Source organism: Erpetoichthys calabaricus, chromosome 12 (assembly GCF_900747795.2).
Source record: "Erpetoichthys calabaricus chromosome 12, fErpCal1.3, whole genome shotgun sequence".
In the NCBI taxonomy this organism is placed as follows: Eukaryota; Metazoa; Chordata; class Cladistia; order Polypteriformes; family Polypteridae; genus Erpetoichthys; species Erpetoichthys calabaricus.
Window position 1 is genome coordinate 40,582,288 of NC_041405.2, and position 20,514 is coordinate 40,602,801.

The window sequence follows — 20,514 nt, forward strand, 5'->3', positions numbered from 1 at the left end:
CAATTAGTTCTAGCTGGGATCAAGCAGCTTTCCAAAGTTGCTCTCCATCTTGGCATAAAACTACTTCATAATTTATTAATAAAAAACAAAATGACACTATTCAATCAGCTGGAAGCAAAAAAATATTGTATTAAGTCAAAAAGATATTTTTCTTTATACAGTAAATATTTAATAATTAAACTGCAGCATTACTTACATCTTTCAAGGTGTATGTATGTAAATGGCAGGCACCATGATGGACTGAGTATTATACTGTCCACACAACCAGTGCACTATGACTTTTGCATTTTGAACTACTCGAGCAGCGAAAATGGGTGCACTGTATTCACTTTTCTTTTATCTGAGTGCATGTTCTCACACTACTTCTGCACTTTATCAGTGTCTGTCTCCTTGACCATATATTGTATACTTTCCATTACAGTTTTATCCTTTTGTCCAGTTTAGTATGGAGCAAGTTTGTATTTTGGACAAGTAGATTATTTGCCATGCAAACTGATTAAGGTTCTCCAGCTGTGTAAAACAGCTGGTGTGGTCCCAGTGCCAAAGAAAGGACATTGCAGTGATCCTAAGACTGGTTCTAAAATAGCAACCGCCCCTGGTTTCAGAACATCTAGATCTTTTGCAGATTACCTATCAGACACAAATAGGTGTGGAGGATGCTCTGATTTACATGCTCCAAAGAACCTACTACCACTTGGACAGAGCCAGAACCACAGTAAGGATAATGTTGTTCGATTTTTCCTGTGCCTTTAACACCATTCTGTTTCACTGACTGGGGAAAAGCTCAAGGCTTTGTATCTTGATGCCTCCACCATCTCCTAGAACAGTTTGTGAGGCTGAGTAATTGTGTGTCAGAAATTGTGGTGTGTAATACTGGATCATCTCAGGCAAATGTTGTGTCTCTCTTCCTGTTTACCCTCTATACGACACACTTCCAGTATGATCAAAGTGGAGCACACAATATTATTTATCTTGACTTTCAGACAGCATATCAGACAATGATGAGACTCACTACAGAGAGGAGATACAACACCTAGAACTATGGTGCTCAGCCAACAACCTCATCTTGAACACCAGCAAGACCAAAGCGGTCATTGTGGGCTATAGGAGGTCCAGAAGAACAGAACATGCTCCTGCATTCATACATGAGGAGGCTATAATGTGTGTGGACAATATGAAGTTCTTGGGTATCCACATCACATTGGATCGGACCTGGTCTTTGAACACATCTCACCTGGTAAAGAAGGCCCAACAAAGACTCTTCTTCCTCAGGAAGATGAGACATGCTGGATTCTCCTCTCGGCTGTTCACAAACTTCTACAGATCTGCTATAGAAAGCATTCCCTGTCACAAAATGACAGTGTGGTATGGCACCTGCACAGCACAGGACAAGAAGGACTTGGCACGGGTGGTGAGAACAGCACAGGGGATCATGGGAAGTCCTCTCCTAGACCTGGACTCTGTATATGCTTGAAGGGTGCAGAAGAAGGCCAAATGTATAGCTGCGGATCTCACCCATCCAGGAAATGGACCGTTTGTACCACTGCCTTTGGGAAAGCGGTACAGAAACATGAAATCATGTACCAGCAGACTGAAAGACAGCTTTTTCCCCAGTGATGTGAAGTCCATCTGCCCCTGCTGATATACATACATACATCTACACCTGCCCCCCTGTAGACATGCAAAACGCACTTTCCCTCGTAATCAAACACACACACTCGTCTTCCACCTCTGCAGACCCACGCACACAGATCACTGGTCTCTGCAGACGTACCACCTCAGGAAAAGTCTGGACTTGATGATGTTTTATTGCTGCTGTCTTTCATACTTATTATGTTTATTTTATTATTTATAGTGTATTGTGTATGTTAAGCATTCTGCCTTGAAGCCGAGTCCTACCAACAAAAAATTTTGTTATGTGTATGCATAATGACAATAAAGAATAAAGAAAAAGAAATACTTAAAAGAAAAAAAAAGAAGAAAAAAAGGTGATGGTGCGAGGAACCTCATCAGAATTGGTTGATGTTAAGAGTGGTGTTCTACAGGGGTCACTGCTACGGCCACTGCTATTTTTAATATATATAAATGATTTTGATAGGAATATAAGTAACAAGCTGGTTAAGTTTGCAGATGATACCAAGATAGGTGGATTAGCGGATAATTTGGAATTCGTTATATCATTACAGAAGGACTTGGATAGCATACAGACTAGGGCAGATTTGTGGCAGATGAAATTTAATATCAATAAATGTAAAGTATTACACATAGGAAGTAAAAATGCTAGGTTTGAGTTCACAATGGGCGGTCAGAAAATCGAGAGTACACCTTATGAGAAGGATTTAGGAGTCATGTCAATGTCAATGTCAAATTGTCATAGTGGACTGTAAGATATTGACTTCCAAAAAGTGTTCAGAAGCCATTAAGAAGGCAAACAGAATGTTAGGTTATATAGCACAATGTGTGGAGTACAAGTCCAAGGAGGTTATGCTCATCCTTTATAATACACTGGTGAGGCCTCATCTGGAGTGCTGTGTGCAGTTTTGGTCTCCAGGCTACAAAAAGGACATAGCAGCACTAGAAAAGGTCCAGAGAAGAGCGACTAGGCTGATTCCAGAGCTACAGGGGTTGAATTATGAGGAAAGATTAAAAGAGCTGAACCTATACAGTTTAAGCAAAAGAAGAATAAGAGGTGACATGATTGAAGTGTTTAAAATTATGAAGGGAATTAGTACAGTGGATCAAGACTGTTATTTTAAAACGAGTTCATCAAGAACATGTGGACACAGTTAGAAACTTGTTAAGGGTACATTTCGCACAAACATTATGAAGTTTTTCTTTACACAAAGAACGATAAACATTTGGAATAAGATACTAAGTAGTGTGGTTGACAGTAGGACTATAGAGACTTTAAAAACTTGACTTGATGTTTTTTTTAGAAGAAATAAGAGTATAGGACTGGCAAGCTTTGTTGGGTTGAATGGCCTCTTCTCATCTAGATTGTTCTAATGTTCTAATATCAGCATTTGCCATTTACAGATATTTTCAGATGACTCCTTCACCATAGGTTGCATTAATAATTGAGTCGAGTCAGAGTACAGGAGGATTATGGCAGACTTTGTTTTATGGTGTTGGGACAATAATCTGCAAGTCAACATCAGGAAGACAAAAGAGCTGGTGGTGGACATCTGGTGTGCCAACGAGCCTCTGAGATCAGTCACCTTTCGGGAGAGGATATGGAAGTGGTGCAAAGCTACAAGTACTTGGGGGTTTACATAAACAACAAACTGGACTGGTGTGACAACACAGTGGTGCTAAGGAGAATCAGTTTTTTTTTATTTATGCAACAAGCTCCTTGAAATGTTCAGTCAGTCCACAGTAATCAGTGTGCTGTTCTATGCTGCAGTCTCGTGGGGAAGCAACTTGACCGCAAAAGAAGCACAATGCCTGAAACAAACTTATCAGGAAAGCCTGCTCCATCACAGGGTTAACCCTGGACACACTGAGAGCTGTTGTGGGTTTCAGGTTCAAGTTCAATTTCAAACCTGCCTCCATGATTGAAGTTGTCTGCGGCAAGCCCCTGTCTATCTACTACAGAGGGAGGCACTCTGCAGGTGGTTAAGACCTGTGAGAAAAGGACATTTCTCTTCCCTATTAAAAGAAGCCAGGTTGAAGTGTCTGATATGGCATTCCAAACCTTAAAGTTCCTCCCTTTAAATTTCACAGTGGCAGAAAATAATTTGTAGTGGTAAAAAAAAGATTTTCAAATGCAACCAAGTGTGAAGAAAGACACAAATGATTCACAGTTGGGTATCAGTGTTCACAGTTGAACACTAATATTTAATGACGTTGCTTGTGGTGCTTATAGGGGGTCTTTTATGTAAAATTAAAACAAGTTAAAATATTACCAATCACATTTTCTGAATAGAATTTCAGAATTACTACAACATGGGCATTTGAAGTGCAGAACTGTAGGGAAAGTTAAGGAAGGACATGAGTGTGATATTTACATTAATGAAATAATTAAAGATTTAACAATGCAACAGCAATTGGCTTTTTCTTTGTCACTTTTAGTGTTAAAGACTTTTATTACTGTGAGATATCAGAGTTGTGTGTTAAGACAGTCAGCAGTCTGAATAACAGTCTGAATAATGTTTGTATGAAAGTGTGCTTTCTTTGAGACTCAACTTGATGTTGAACTGAAAAAGTAAAAGACTGCACTTAAACAAACCATCTAGTGGGCCTTAATTTCATGTCCTTATCCCTTTTATGCCATTGTAGTAGTGCGTGGTCTAAACCTGCTTCCCCAGTGTTAATAATCGATGTGTTTCAACTACCCAATTTATCACCAGACATTTTCAGTTGTTGAATAATTACATACCCTGGGCAACAGTTTACGGCTTAAATAGATATTTAGCCATTCTTATTGATGAAAAACCTGAGACAACAAACTTTTATGCACTAGCATCTGTCTGGAAAATGAAACCATTTTAAAAATCATAGTTTCTGTGAAGAAGGGTTTTTTACACTCTGAAAAAACCTTTTCATAATCATCAGTCCAAACAATATTTTATGTCTTTTTTTGCTTTTTCAAATCAGTTAAAGGGACAGCACAAAATGTGTATAAATTGCTTATAATAACTAGTCAATCCTAAGAAAGCACAAACCTGTTTCTGTTCATGCTGGTGAGGATTCACATATAACTTGATTAGGCCTTTACCCATGCTCTAACCTAGGTAATGAGTTTCTGACAAACCCAATTTACATTTTTTTGGATTAGCAGTTAAAACAGCACCCTTTAAACTATCTAGCACTGTCTGAAGGTCTGTTAAATGGGAATCTTAGTCATTGCTAAAGATCATCAAAATATGAACTAGAATATTCAGAATAAGGGGAGTAAAATCTGAGATATCATGCCATTCTTTTAAAATATTAACATGTAGTATTTGAACTGGTTTACTATGTCCGGGTATCCTAACCTTACAATTTACAGGAATCATTCATTTCTTGATAATAGCTGGACCTTGTCATCCAGCTAAAAACTTCTGAGGAAAAGTAAGAACAAGAACAAATACTGTATATGGTCTTCTTTATGGAATTCACAGTTTCCTTTTTTGCCATTTGAATTTTTTTGTGTTTCCTGCTTACGTTGCCGACACTCATTTGCAATTGCGTACATTTAAACAGTTCCTTTTGTAAACGAATGAGGTTTACCGCTAATTTAAAGCTGCAGTCATCAAGGTTGTTTTCCTAATATTCCCTTAAAAAATCCAACAGCCCCCAAGGCTGTCAGCCAAAAAGCAATTCAAATGGACTTAAACCTGTAATTATCTGTGGTAATTCACTAACTGTATATACAAAGTGGTAACACAGTATCCCTGGTTATTAGTTCATCATAAACAACATGTCCAATTACTTGTTTTTAACGTAACCAGTTTGTTTGTGGATAATAAATGGTAATACTTTACCAATTCTTACATAATTCTTCAAGTAAAAGGCATACCCTGGTCCAATAAAATCTCACAAGGTATTCTCATGTGAGTGAAAACCTCAGTTACTATCTGGCACTAGGTGAATTTGAATTTTTGTAATGTGGCCAATTTCAGCATCTAACAACCTTAGAATGTATTCATGTTCCCAATTTTAGTTCTGGGCAATGGCTACATGATGTCCATCCCTGCTCTCTCAAAAGAAAACTCTACAATTAGTATAGGTATTAACAGTGCATGTGGGGGTTGATATGTTGACACTATCTGACAATCAGGACAAGGCCTGCAAAATTAATTTATATCTTAATCTATCTTTATTCAAGGTTTCAAGCTCTTTCTCCATGTCTCTTCAGCCAATGTGTTGGGTGACTACCACCTCTTCAGATATTTTTAAACTGGGGACATGGTGTAGTTGCTCATATAGGCAAAAGTGATTGGCAGATTTACTTTAAAAGACTAAATGAGCCACCTGTTCAATAATACAGAGGAGAAATGAGTAATGAGAAAACAGTGAATAAATTCACTTAGCAGATTAGCTACAGACAAAATGATAGGAAAATATTGATTTTCAGTTTCTACCTTTGCAAATTGAAAAATAATAATTTGTACCAGGTAGCTGTTCTGATTTATCATTCAATTTATAGAGGGTGTCTTTAGCTACCATATGCAGATGACATCTGATTTTTTTTTGTAAAGTTCTTACTTCACAGTGTATACTATTTACACTTCTTTAGCAAACCAAAGTTTACTGTCATTTTATTTGGTAATTGTTTCATTAGGAATACAGATTTCCTGGAAGAAACAGATCTATGATTTTACCTTGCCTGTTCCAGCACGTTTCTATTAGCATATTCCAGAGTGTTCAATTTAGGTTATTGTGCAGTCTTCCCACCACCTCACTAGTCTACTGTTTTCATTTCATGTTTAACAAAGTTACCAATTGGACCATTACAGCAGCATGATAAACAACTGACATAATGTGTAATAGTGGTTCCACAGGATTTCCACCTATAGTAGTACACTTCACCAACTGCTTTTTTGAAATCTTTACATATCAGAGTGGGATAATTGAGGTCACCCAAGTTAATAACTGTAGAGTATTAATAAATAGCTGAGACATAGTCTTCCGAAAGCCTAATTGCATTGTTATTCTTTGTCTGTGTGGGACATTACCACTAGTTAGAATCTGAAATGCATATTCTCTCACCAGATTAAATGGTTTACTGTTGACTGTTGTAATTTCTCAATGAGATAAACAAATTATTTCTTATTCTGAGGTATCCCTAAATAACATAACATAACATAACATAACATTCTAAATCCTGCATAGTCAGTTCAGGGTTTTGGGGGAGCTCTAGACCAGACTACTAGGCATCAAAGGGCCCATTTACTTATATGTCCAGACAGGGGACAATTTGAAATTACCAATTAACGAAACTTGCATGTCTTTGTTTCTTTTCATCATAGAACACTGAAGCGAAAGAGTGAACATTCCTTGATATTTTGATTAACTGAGTCTTCCATGTTATTGCTCAGTAATTAGATCCTTGGAAGAAGCACACCAGGAAGAGGACAACAAATTACACATCTCGTGAAACTAAGTAGAGCCCAAGATAGATTATTCTTTCTTCATTCCATGCTCAGAGATGCAAGGCAATACCTTGTACTTCAAATTCTTCAGGCATTGTGTGTGACACATGAGTAAATAGTTAACCAAAAGAGAGATAGGTGGGAGCATGCACTGATACAGCACCCATTACATGACAAACCATCTCAGAAACCCATATTAGGACCCAAGCTCAACTGTGCAGTGGACGACACCTCAGCACCACACTAACTCGAATGGAGGGGAACAGTGTGAGTTTTTTTTTTTTACAGTGGCCAGAATGACAATCCTGCCACCAACCCCCAAGTTTTCCCTGTAAGGAGGAGGACCTGCTTGCCAGGCTGGATGCAGGTTAACGTGATATCCAGGACAGAACAATTGCAGGTTAAAGGCCCTGTTCAAGAGCCTAGCGGAGTGGAATCACTTCTGGAATTTATGGGATTCAAACTGGCAGCCTTCTGCTTGCCAATGCAGATCCCTAGCCTCAGAGCCACCACTCTGCCCAAGATTAGTTAACAAAGGGGCAAACCAAAAAAAAAAGAAACAAAAACATTAAAACCTTGTCTCCATTATTCAGCACTATGTTTAATGTTATTAAGCAATAGAATTATCTAACAGTATAATAAAAAAGGACAATATAACTATGCTTAATATGGGTGTATGTATATTCTAAACCTGATTAATGAAGATCCAATGGAAATGTCACATTATTTAAATAATATCACAGTAAAATACTAATGTAAATCATGTTATAAATCAAAGAAAGCTGATAGAAAATTGTACCTGGCAGTCCAGATTGTCCAGTAGGCCCTGGTGGTCCTTGAAGCCCTGGCTCACCAGGTGGTCCTGGCAAACCTCTTTCTCCTTTTACGGTTATAATTTCAGATGGACCAGGAATACCGGGACTTCCTGTTTCCGGTAAAAAATTAAACTACTGTAAAAAATATTCTCATTAACTTTTGCAACTATAGACTACCATAAGTTGCTTACCTGTTAAACCAGTGCTTCCAGTTTCTCCTGGGAATCCAGGGGCACCAGGGTTACCTGGAAGGCCTTTTGGTCCTGTGGGGCAACAGTGCAATATACAAATGCATATGATTACAATGTAATAACTAATCACGTTGGCATTGAATAGACATCTTTAATAAAACAGTTTTGAGATAAACATCATGCTTAAAGTACCATTTTGACTGACAAATCTGAAATCTGATCTTTTCAATAAATTTATTTTAGATATGACAAATTTATATATTATTATATTATTACTCTTTAATAAGGCATTTGATAAAAGAAAATGTGAGGAAATAATAAAATATTACCAAATAATAGAAAGTAAAAAAATAATAATTTTCTTTACGTCTGGGACACCTACAGTGTTCGATACCTAGAAAAGTGTTCATCCTCTGGGGATTTTTAGATTTTATTGTTATACATTGGTCTATAGTCTGATTGTGCTTTTTGGCTATCAGACTAAATGACATATTTGGTGTAATCCAAACACTTCACATTATTAAGAACCCACTACTCCCAATGTGAAGCATGGTGATGGCAGCATCATGTTGTGAGAATGCTTCTCTGCAGCAGGCTCTAGAACAGGGGTAGGCAACGTCGGTCCTGGAGTGCCACAGTATGTGCAGGTTTTTGTTCCAACCCAGTTCCTTAACGAGAACTCAATTATTGCTGATGAAGCACATATTGCTTAAGTGACATTTTAATGCTTCATTTTAGTGGTCTCGCTTGTTAAGGTTCTCCAACCTTAATTGCTTATTTCAATCTTAAACTGCTGTATTCAGTGTTTTAATTGCTCCTTATTAGCAATAAGATGTAAAACAGGGGTAGGCAATGTCGGTCCTGGTGAGCCGCAATGGCTACAGGTTTTCATTCAACCCAATTGCTTAATTAGAAACCAATCATTGCCAATCTCAGACCTTATTTAATTTTATGGCTTGTTAGTCTGTGCAATGTAAGGCTTTTATATCGTAGACTTTTTTCCTTTCCAAGGATATCATCCAAATGATTTGAAGCCTAAAACAGATCATTTTCAGTCTGTCACATTTTTCTATTAAGTGTTTTATTAAATCAAACTGTGCATGATGAACACACACAGATGTAATTGGAAAAAAGCTAGCTGGAGAACTGCTGGCTGCTTTGTCTTTTACATCTTATTGCTAATAAGGAGCAATTAAAACACTGAATGCAGCAGTTTAAGATTGAAATAAGCAATTAAGGTTGGAGAACCTTAACAAACGAGACCACTAAAATGAAGCATTAAAATGTCACTTAAGCAATATGTGCTTCATCAGCAATAATTGAGTTCTCGTTAAGGAACTGGGTTGGAACAAAAACCTGCACATACTGTGGCACTTCAGGACCGACGTTGCCTACCCCTGCTCTAGAAGGCCTGTGAGTGTAAAGGGTAAAATACAGAGGGATGCTGAAAAAAGCCTGATGCAGTCTGCAACAAGCCTGCACCCAGGGAGAAGACCTGTTTTCCTGCAAAACACTGACCCCCAAGCATAAAGCCAAAGTTAAACAGGAATGGCTTTAAAAAAAACAATGCTAATGTCATAGACTGGCCAAATCAGAGTCCAGATATCAATTCAATTAAGAATTTGCAGCAGGACTTGAAAAAGCCTGTTCATTAACAATCTAAGCAGTGAAAACTGAAAGAGACTGAGCATTCTTACAAAGAAGAATGGGGAAAATTGTATTGTCCATATGTGCAAAGCTGATAGAAACCTGTCTACACAGACTTAGGACAATAATTGCTAACAAATGGGAGAACTATTAAATACTCACTTAAAGGGAGAGAATGCTTATGTGGTCAATTATTTTGTGTTCTGTATTTATAATTAATTTAGACCGCTTTGCAGAGGCCTGTTTTCAATTTGATGTTAATTAAAGAGTTTTGTTCTGTTGATCACTGTCAAAGAGGCCAAATTAAATCCACTGCAATTCAAAGATGTATAATAACTGAAATGGTATAAAATTAAACTATTTTAATGTCCAAGGCTCACAATACTGAACTGTCCTTTAATCAAACTATTTTAATGTCCAAGGCTCACAATACTGAACTGTCCTTTAATCAACATATAAAATAGGAAATGTGAGCTAACACTAACCTACCAGCAATAAGGACACCTAATTACAGCCAGCAATTAGAAAATCTGCACCTTTTGACCTCATTTCAATGAGTCTCCTTGGACTTTTTAACTCTTGACTGTTTAATCACACTGCTTTAGATTGATTTTAAATTCTGCATCTTAACGGACGGGCGGCACGGTGGCGCAGTGGGTAGCGCTGCTGCCTTGCAGTTGGGAGACCTGGGGACCTGTGTTCACTTCCCGGGTCCTCCCTGTGTGGAGTTTGCATGTTCTCCCCGTGTCTGCGTGGGTTTCCTCTGGGTGCTCCGGTTTCCTCCCACAGTCCAAAGACATGCAGGTTAGGTGGATTGGCGATTCTAAATTGGCCTTAGTGTGTGCTTGGTGTGTGGGTGTGTTTGTGTGTGTTCTGCGGTGGGTTGGCACCCTGCCCGGGATTGGTTCCTGCCTTGTGCCCTGTGTTGGCTGGGATTGGCTCCAGCAGACCCCCGTGACCCTGTGTTCGGATTCAGCGGGTTGGAAAATGGATGGATGGATCTTAACTGACTTGAACCTTATATCTTAGATCATTCTTTGTATCTTAAATAAATAGTTTATTTATTGGACCTGGGGTAATTAGATCAGAATGGACAAACAGCCTGAGAAAGGCAAACACTTATTGATTATTTGTGTAATCATTATTCATTTGAGCAGTAGTAAGGCCTTTAAGTTTGGGTGCATTCTAGGTAGGGGAGGGGGGAGGTTGGATGGCAGGCAGAGCAGAAGAGAGAAAAAGCATTGAGAGCTGAGAAGAAGAAGACTCCAAAGAAACTGACAAGGACCTCTGTGGACTGAACACCAATCTGAAGCAACGCTGCAACCAGACTTTAATAGACTCATCTTCCATCATCTTAAATTTCTGCATATATATTTGTAGTACTAGGGTGTTGTACCGTGTTAGCCATTATGAATGTAGAGAAAAGCCAAGCAAAATGACACCTTTTATTGGCTAACTAGAAAGATTACAATATGCAAGCTTTCGAGGCAACTCAGGCCCCTTCTTCAGGCAAGATGTAATCACATCTTGCCTGAAGAAGGGGCCTGAGTTGCCTCGAAAGCTTGCATATTGTAATCTTTCTAGTTAGCCAATAAAAGGTGTCATTTTGCTTGGCTTTTCTCTGCATATATATTTTAAATTAAACTCTCTTTCTTCACCTAAATCTCTTATCACATACATTTCCTAGTTTTTGCTGCCATTGGTTTTATTGTGTTTTTATTAATGTTGCTTTATAATAATATTAATTTCATACTGTTTGATTGGGTCAAGGTAGAGTGATAACAGCACCTGGCGTAGGTGATTGCCTTGTTCCTAGCGGGGTTAGCAACTGAGGAAACAACATATTCCAATAGTAGCAATGTGATGAGCAAGCACCTGCTTTAGTGATTGGCACAGGTATAGCTCAGGTCTGAAAACAACTGTTTGGTCTGCTTGTGCAGAGCTAGTAAGGATTTTTGGCTGATGCAGGTATCCACATGCAGGTAAGGCTGTACACACTGACCCCTCATTTCCTGGCGCTATAAAATGGATACCTTATACTCATATAAACATTACAGTTAACAGTAACTGTTGTGTAGGCACACCAAAACAACAAACACAGGAATTGTTATAATAATATAGTTCAAGGTATAGTTATATATGTTTAGGTCCAAAGAAATGGCCAAAGGGGTCAATACTCTTTATAGGCACTGTATACAGATGCATAAGTATACAGCATAAATTGATCGTGTATGTAATGAAAGTAGCAGTGACCGCTGATTCTTCATGTACTGAAGTGCATCAATGCTATTATAATGCTAAACATGCAAAAAAATATGTTTTACATTGGGCTGGTTCACCTTTTAATACTTTCTCTATCTCATTGATATGCTGGGATATGTATTTACAGTGTATAGTAATTTCTTCTGTACCTCTATCTGAAAAAATAGCTTTGTTTTTTGTCTTTCCAAAAGGATTACCCACTCCTCATAATACTATCTGAAGGGTTTGAAAATTCACTGGGTCTAAAACCAACATACAGACAGGAGAATTAATAATTCATTAACAATATTTTACTATTTATGGACAGTACAGTAATATTTGTCTTTCTTTTTTCACAGTTGGGATTGTGGCTGTAGATTAATAACAACCAGGAAAATATCAACCAAGTCTGTGGATGCTGAATGGAACACTTTTACATTGACTTTCTTATATTTTTTAAAAAAGTATATATTTCTTTAAACATCACTCTACATACATCATAGCACTTTAAATGGCAGTCTCGGTTCAGTGTTCTCTAGAAGTTTGTCTGGTTTTGTTTACAGTATTTGTCCTGTCATTGGGTGTTCAACTGTAATCAAGTATACACATGAAGAATTGTTGAATATTCAACAATTCAATTAGTGAGATTTGACATGGGATTATTCAGAATTAAGAGCTTTTCTGAATATCTTAGTTGGTGGAGCAGCAGTTGTTGGCAGCAGAAGCAGACACAGGTATCGCAAAAGGGGTAAGCGCACTGGTGCACTTGTTAGGCTGAGACAGTGGGGTGTTTTCGAATGGTGCACACAAGTTTACATCTGGCAAACCTCTGCTCTCTAGGCAATAAAATGGATGAACTGTGTACTCCTTAACCGGACTCAGAAAGACTTTTCACTTTCTTCTGTCCTGTGTTTCATGGAAACCTATTAAATAAATCCATCCCAGACTTGGCATTACACCTGCCTGGCTTTCAACCTTATAGAGCGGACTGTGTATCAGAGACATCAGGGAAAACAATGAAGGTTGGTGTACTAATATCACGGTGTTAAGTAAAATGTGCTGTCCTGACTTAGAAATGCTTTTTGTTAACTCTAGCCCTTTCTATTCACCATGGGAATTTTCCTCATTTATATTGTTTAGTGTCTATGTTCCACCTCACGCCTGTGTCAGTGTGGTGCTGCAAAAACTAGCTGAACAGATACTGAGCATGGAGCAAAGTTATCCAAAATACCTTCTGATTATTCTAGGGGATTTTAATTAGGCAAATCACAGCCAGGAACTTCCCGATTTTATACAGCACATAAAGTGCCCTACTAGAGACAGAAGTACACTGGATCATTGCTATACAGTGTTAAAGCATGCCTATTGCACTGTCCCTTGTATAGCTTTGGGTTTCTCTGATCACTGTTTCGATTAATTTGCTCCCAACCTATAGCAGTAAGTTAAAATCTACTAAACCTATGATTAATACAGTGAGAAGGTGGACTAATGAAGCAAAGTTGAAGCTGCAAGCCTGCTTTAACTGTACGCACTGGAATGTCTTTAAAGATACTGCTGCTAACTAAGATGAACTGGCAGACATAGAAACATCTTATGTTAGATTTTGTGAAGATATGTGTGTCTCCACAAAGACCTGGTTAAAATTTAACAATGGTAAACCACAGGCAGGCCCCTTCTTCAGGCAAGATATCATCGATACATCTTGCCTGAAGAAGGGGCCTAAGTTAACTGGAAAGTTTGCATGTTGCAATCTTTCTAGTTGGCCAATAAAAGGTGTAATTTTGCTTGACTTCTCATTATGACAGGTTTGATAAGCCCCAGAATACAAACAACAATAACTCCAGCCCAGTGTATAGACTTATATGAATTTCCCCCCAAAACATTCTTCTACTCAACCTGCATGAAATATGTCTGAAGAGGGTGTGTATCGGCTCTTCATAGGACAACACACTAAGAAAGCAACAAGTCTCGCCCTCCTGCTTACAAATCTGTGCTGATTAACTGGCCCTGGTCTTTACTTGTATTTTCAACAAATCATTAGTGCTGTGTGAAGTTAACTTATGCTTCAAACAAGCTACTATCATACCATTCCTCAAAAATTCCAGTATAACAGAACTGAATGACTACAGGCCTGTTGCTCTGACATCTGTGGTCATGAAGACCTTTGAGAGACTGGTGTTAACTCAGTTGAAGGACATCACAACTCACTTGTTGGATACCCTTTTGTCTGCTTACCGAGAGAACTGGTCAGTGGATGATGCAGTCAACATAGGTCTGCACTACATCCTGCAACATTTTGACAACCAAAGAACATATGCAAGGATTCTGTTTGTGTACTTCAGCTCTGCACAATAATCCTGGAACTCCTCCAGTCAAAACTCAACCAGCATTCCATCTCTGCCTCCACCTGTCAATGGATCTTTCACCAATTTCCTGAAACAGCAGGTGAAACTGGGGAAACTTGCATCTAGCTATCGTATGATGAACACGTGTACCCCCCAGGGATGTGTCCTCTCCCAACTGTTCTCCCTCTCAAAACTGTGGAGATTACTATGTACTGTATTTTAGGAGAGGTCCCACGGTATTATCCTCCCTCTCCATACTTAATACTGCTGTAAAAGTTGTGGAACCTTCTGGGATCTATGATCTCCTGAGACTTGAAATGGGAGACCAATGTAGGATCCATCATAAAAAGGGAACATCAGCAAATGTACTTCCTGTGACAAAAGAGGAAGTTCAATCTTCCACAGAAGCTGCTGATTCAGTTTTACACAGCAGTCATTGCAGTCATAACAGTGTGGTTCGGATCAGTGACTAAACATGACTTAAACAGGCAACATCGAATTGTCAGGTATGCTGAAAATATCAGTGGTGCCAGTCTGCTCACTTTACAGGACCTGTATTATTCCAGAGTCATGAAACAGGCTAGGAAAATCATTACTGACCCCTCATTTGCTGGCCACAATCTTTTTGAAATTCTTGCATCAGCCAGGTGTAAAAGAGCTCACAAATGGTTAATTTCATCCCCCCAGGCATCTCAAAGTCTTACAATACTGTTCACATATTGTTAATACTTCTTTTATTTCAGTGTTTATTTCAGCATTTCTTGAACTGAATTACACTCTCTACTTTGCATACATATATGTATTCACGAGTACATTCTCTGTATTGTTTTTTTATTTTTTGTATCTGAGGTGTGTGATTAACTGTTGTGTATATATCAATTATGTAACTTATGACAGGAGAGTCACCAAAACTGGAGTCAAATTCCTTGTATGTGTGCATACTTGGCCAATAAATCTGATTCTGATTTTTTTTAGTACAGTATATGCATGTTAAATTATTAAAATGCCCCATGTATTATAAGTAGGACTGGCAAGTTAACGCGTTATTATTGCGTTAATGCATTAATTAATTAATGCTGATAATTATTTTATCGTGTGTTAATGCAGTTTTTGTTATTATTATTATTATTATTTTGAAAGCCTCAGTCTCGCTAACGAATGACAGAGATAGGTGATCTTCTTGTTACAGCGCTTTTTGATACGTTTTTGCTAGAAGGAAACTTAGCTTTGTTGGTTTGACCTCGATTCCCTGCGCGTGCATGAGTAGCAAAGAGCAAACAGCTTCTAAAATGGCATGAGGAGAGATACTAAAGTGAATGCTCAAAGCAAAACTTTTTTCGTATTATCGCTGAATTGGACTCTGATTTGTCGGACTCCGATTTTGATGTAAGTGATCTGGAGATGTAGATCGATAACTAAAGTGAGGTATCCGCATCAGCTGATTGGTCCCCAACTGATCGTGGTGGTGAACACGTTCGTGTAGCTAATGCACCTATGGCAATGTTTGCCTGGGAGGACAGACACTTACGATGACAGGAGATACAAACCATATTGCATCTCACTGCAGCTGCCACCCCTACCCACCTGTCTCACAAGTGCAGCCAGCCCACCGTGCATTCCTGCTGGCCGTCGAGCCGCTGCTGCTGCAAACAGAAAACTGAGATTTTTTGGAAAAAATTTTTGCCCTCAAAGAGTTGCTACTGAACATAGACTGTTTATACTGCTCCCTGATAAAAGAAAATGTTTCAGCTGGTATCTGTTTAGATAAAAAAGAAAATAGATTTAGAAATGTTAACTTGCTCGGAAGGTGCCTGTTATAATGTTATGATCGCGGCTCTGGACTCTGAGGGTAACTTGTTTTTCTATAACTAACGAGATAAAATGTTAATGCCCTGGCAGTGGCAAATAGCTTTAGTTTAATATTTGATTTGATTACATTAATATTTAAGTTGAGATTTACAAGACATATTTTAACTGCTACTATGTAATGGGAATACTGCTGTTAAAAAGCACCTTATTTGTTTGCAAACCAAATACATGCCAAATACATGCAATACATTACTTTTGAATTCATTATTGAATTTTGCGCATAACCATGTGATTGTTGTGATTGTCAATCGCGATTAAAAATGTTAATCGTCGCCCAGCCACTAATTATAAGGTAAATCAAATTTAGTCTAATGCAAAAACCAAAAAAAAATCCAGTAAAATGGCACTTACCTGCGGGTCCAGGAACACCTGAGTAGCCAGTATCTCCCTTTGGACCAGTCAGCCCTGGCCTCCCTGTTGTTCCCTGTAACGTAATAAATTATTCATTATTATGAACCAAGAAGTTAAAGAAACATGCTATAATCAGAAACTTTCCATTTTTTTCTTTCATTAAAATGATGAACCTTTCAACAAGACAGAAGCAGGTCTTTAATTTTTGGAAATTACATGTGCATATTTAATAGTCATTTTCAGTATTAAGGCATCCTTCCTTATCTAACTAATGTTTGTGATACTTACTCTTTTCTTTTAATAAAAGCTATAAAAATGTATATATCAAAATGAATATTGTAACAGATCTGTTTATAAATGTGTCACTTTTCTTTTGTGCTCATGGCTCTATCAGTGTTCTTGGACATGCCCAATATCCTCTACCATGTGTCGACTGAATCCATAATTGGTCAAACTGAGACTTTGCAAAAGCTGGATTTGAAGTACCTGTCCTTAATTGTACATATTCATTACTTTTATAATTATATATTTTTTTTTTACACTTAGGCATAGTTTATAATATATTTTTAAATATGTGGATTTTGTGAATATTTTTAATTGTGTTTTTTGCAGATTTTAAAATAAAAGCCTACCTACGTGGGTTAATTTAAAAGCATTAAGCTAACAGGTTTTCCATCCATCCATTTTCCAACCCGCTGAATCCAAACACAGGGTCACGGGGGTCTGCTGGAGCCAATCCCAGCCAACACAGGGCACGGAACCAATCCTGGGCAGGGTGCCAACCCACTGCAGGACACACACAAACACACCCACACACCAGGGCCAATTTAGAATCACCAATCCACCTAACCTGCATGTCTTTGGACTGTGGGAGGAAACCGGAGTGCCCGGAGGAAACCCACGCAGACACGGGGAGAACATGCAAACTCCACGCAGGGAGGACCCGGGAAGTGAACCCGGGTCTCCTACCTGCGAGGCAGCAGCGCTACCACTGCGCCACCGTGCCACCCGCTAACAGGTTTTTTTGTTCTTAAAATATTTATAAAGCAACAAACATTTGTAATTGAAATATCGAGAACCTACCTCTTTTCAACTCAAAGGTACACAACATTAGTTCTACTTCCAGCAAATCGCTACGCAACCTGGACATAACATTTCACACAATTCTGTTTTTAAAACATATATCGCCATATTATACTATTCAAAAATGTTTCTCTCCAGATACACAATTATAAAATTTTCCTAGAAAGGAAGATAGAGAGAACATATTTCAAGCATCATTTCTTTCTTAGTTATTTTAAAACACTGCTGCAAGGCTCATTAATAGAACTGGGTAGTACAACCATATACTGTAGTTCCTATATTTAACTGTTTGCAGTTCATTTTTAGTCTGATTTTAAAGTTTTCATTCAACATATAAACAAATTGATCCCCATTTATTAAGCAAAACATATTAATGCAAACATATATTACAATCTGATGACAGTGGTCTTCTAAGGATTCCAAAGATAAATAGAATTACAGTGTGATATCAGGACATTAGCCACAGGGCCCCTAAACTGCTGAATGTTGTGGATGCATTTAAAGCACCCAATACTGTGATTGTATATGAATGAGGTTGATTAGTATAGTCCATTTATAGCTGTCTCAGAGTGGGGCTCAAGTCGCATTCATGTATGCACATTTACAAGATGACTGTGATTTATTGCATACAAATGAGCACTGGACAAGTATCACAACTCCACAATTCTGGGAGGGGGCAGTATGACATACAGACACATCCCCAAAGCAACACACAGCTGTAACTTGTACACCTCTACGCGCACAGCAGCACAACAAGGTATTTAAACAATGCAGTTCCAGTAACCAGGAAAGCAGAGCAAAGGTAATTTTTTTATTTAATAATTCTTTTGCATTTATATAGCGCTTTACTCACTACTCAAAGCGCTCAGCAATTGCAGGTTAAGGGCCTTGCTGAAGGACCCAACAGAGCAGAGTCCCTTTTGGCATTTACGGGATTTGAACCGGCAACCTTCCGATTGCCAGTGCATATCCCTAGCCTCAGAGCCACCACTCCTGCAAGGTATTACAATAAAAATACTTATTGTTGGTTGTCTGCACATGAAAAGGGGGGCTCAATGTAGTTCCTTATTTTCTGTCCTTCCCCTTCGAAATAAAGATGTGTGTGCAAGTCACAATGCAATTTTAAACATGTGGCTTTAGTCAGAAGCATGCGCAGTGCACGGGAAGTTGGTAATGCCTTTTATGGGTATTGAGTTTATTTTAGGTTTGAACAAACATTTTGTTTGAGTTAGCTTTATTGTGATAATAATAATTTGTTATTATTGTTTCTATTAGGTGGTGATGGGTTAGGAATGCTTTTGAGTTACACAGAATGTTTTCCTCCCTTTAGTTCAGCAGTTAGTTGTGTCCAGGAGCAGGGAGGCCCTACAATGAATTTATATCCTTTTTAAAACGCTTAAGACATTGTCCACTAGGGGTTGGTTAACCAGCTTGGTGAGGGATGAGAATTTAAAAGGTATAGTGTTACTGCAGAGAGGTTTCTGAGCCCTCGATAAGAAGAGATTGGCTCAGTGGCTGGCTGCTTCAGTGAACTGTAATTGACTCCTATTAGTCAGTGAAGGCTCCTGAGTTTTATGGATGTTGGATGTTAAGGAGCTGGTTTATTCAAGACAGAATCACAGCCTTGTTTTTTAAATAGTGTTAAGGCAGTTTTTTGTACCCAGGACTAAGAACATTTCCTTTGGGGGTAAAATTACATTTTTGGGAATTTTGTCTTTCTTTTCTTTGTACCATCTGCTAGAAGCATTTGGCGTATTATGTATGCATTATTTTGATAGACTGACGCATATGTGTTCCCCCGTCACAAATGCCTGAAGACTTTGGCAGAGCTAAATTACAGCGAGGTGCACTAGTATCTTGGCAAATGGGTTAAGTGCTTGCGCGGAAATGGAAGGACAAGAAAGATGTTTATTTTCTTTTTTTTTATATTTTATTTTATTAAAATCAAAAAACATTCCATACATGCAAGTCAAGTTTAACAAAACTGGTTTGAAACAAATTGACCCTCACCCATGAGAAGGAGAACTAGGTCAGCAGAGTAGCACTTTAATAATAGTAAAAATATGTATATAAATTAATAAATAAAGATAGATAGAACAGAAAAAGAGGGGAGAGAATCCACTTGCTCAATTTAAATGGTTATTCCAAAATGTTATTGATCGGATCCTGTCAGGTTTTTAAAATGTTTTGTACTATTTTTAGAGAAGGTAGTCATTATGCAGTTAAATGACCACCTCAATAAACATGCTATTCTTGATAAATTTCATTCAAGTTTTAGAACAAATCACAGCACAGAAACTGCACTCGTTAAAGTAGTAAATGACTTGCGGGTAAATGCAGACAGAGGCCATTTATCTGTTCTCATCCTCTTAGATCTGAGTGCCGCATTTGACACCATTGATCATAATATTCTTAGAAATCGCCTTAGTCAATGGGTGGGCCTCTCTGGCAGTGTCTTAAATTGGTTTGAATCCTACCTGGCAGGGAGAAAATTCTTTGTTAGTTGTGGTAATTACGACTCAAAGACACATGATATCCTATATGGTGTTCCACAAGGCTCTATCCTGGGTCCGCTGCTCTTCTCAATCTACATGCTTCCGTTAGGTCAGATTATCTCAGGGCACAACGTGTGCTACCACAGTTACGCTGATGACAGACAGCTGTATTTATCAATAGCACCTGATGACCCCAATTCTATTGATTCATTAACACAATGTCTGACTTGTATTTCAGAATGGATGAATAGTAACTTTCTCAAGCTAAATAAAGAGAAAACTGAAATCTTAGTGATTGGCAATAATGGATACAATAAGGCTATTAGAAATAAACTTGATATATTAGGATTAAAAGTCAAGACGGAGGTAAAAAGCTTAGGGGTAACTGTTGACTATAATCT

The 20,514-nt window shown here is 38.2% G+C and overlaps 1 protein-coding gene across 1 annotated transcript in view; it reads right to left on the minus strand.

Annotated features, from left to right (window-relative positions):
• The window catches only part of col4a5 (collagen, type IV, alpha 5 (Alport syndrome)), a 456,319-nt gene that overhangs the window by 71,121 nt on the left and 364,684 nt on the right, over positions 1–20,514 (minus strand). Inside the window, exons 43-45 of the mRNA XM_028815432.2 lie at positions 16,536–16,608; positions 8,083–8,154; positions 7,876–8,001 (exon numbers count right to left, since the gene is read on the minus strand). Of these exons, the coding sequence (XP_028671265.2) occupies positions 7,876–8,001; positions 8,083–8,154; positions 16,536–16,608 (271 nt within the window). The remainder of the gene's footprint in view (positions 1–7,875; positions 8,002–8,082; positions 8,155–16,535; positions 16,609–20,514) is intronic.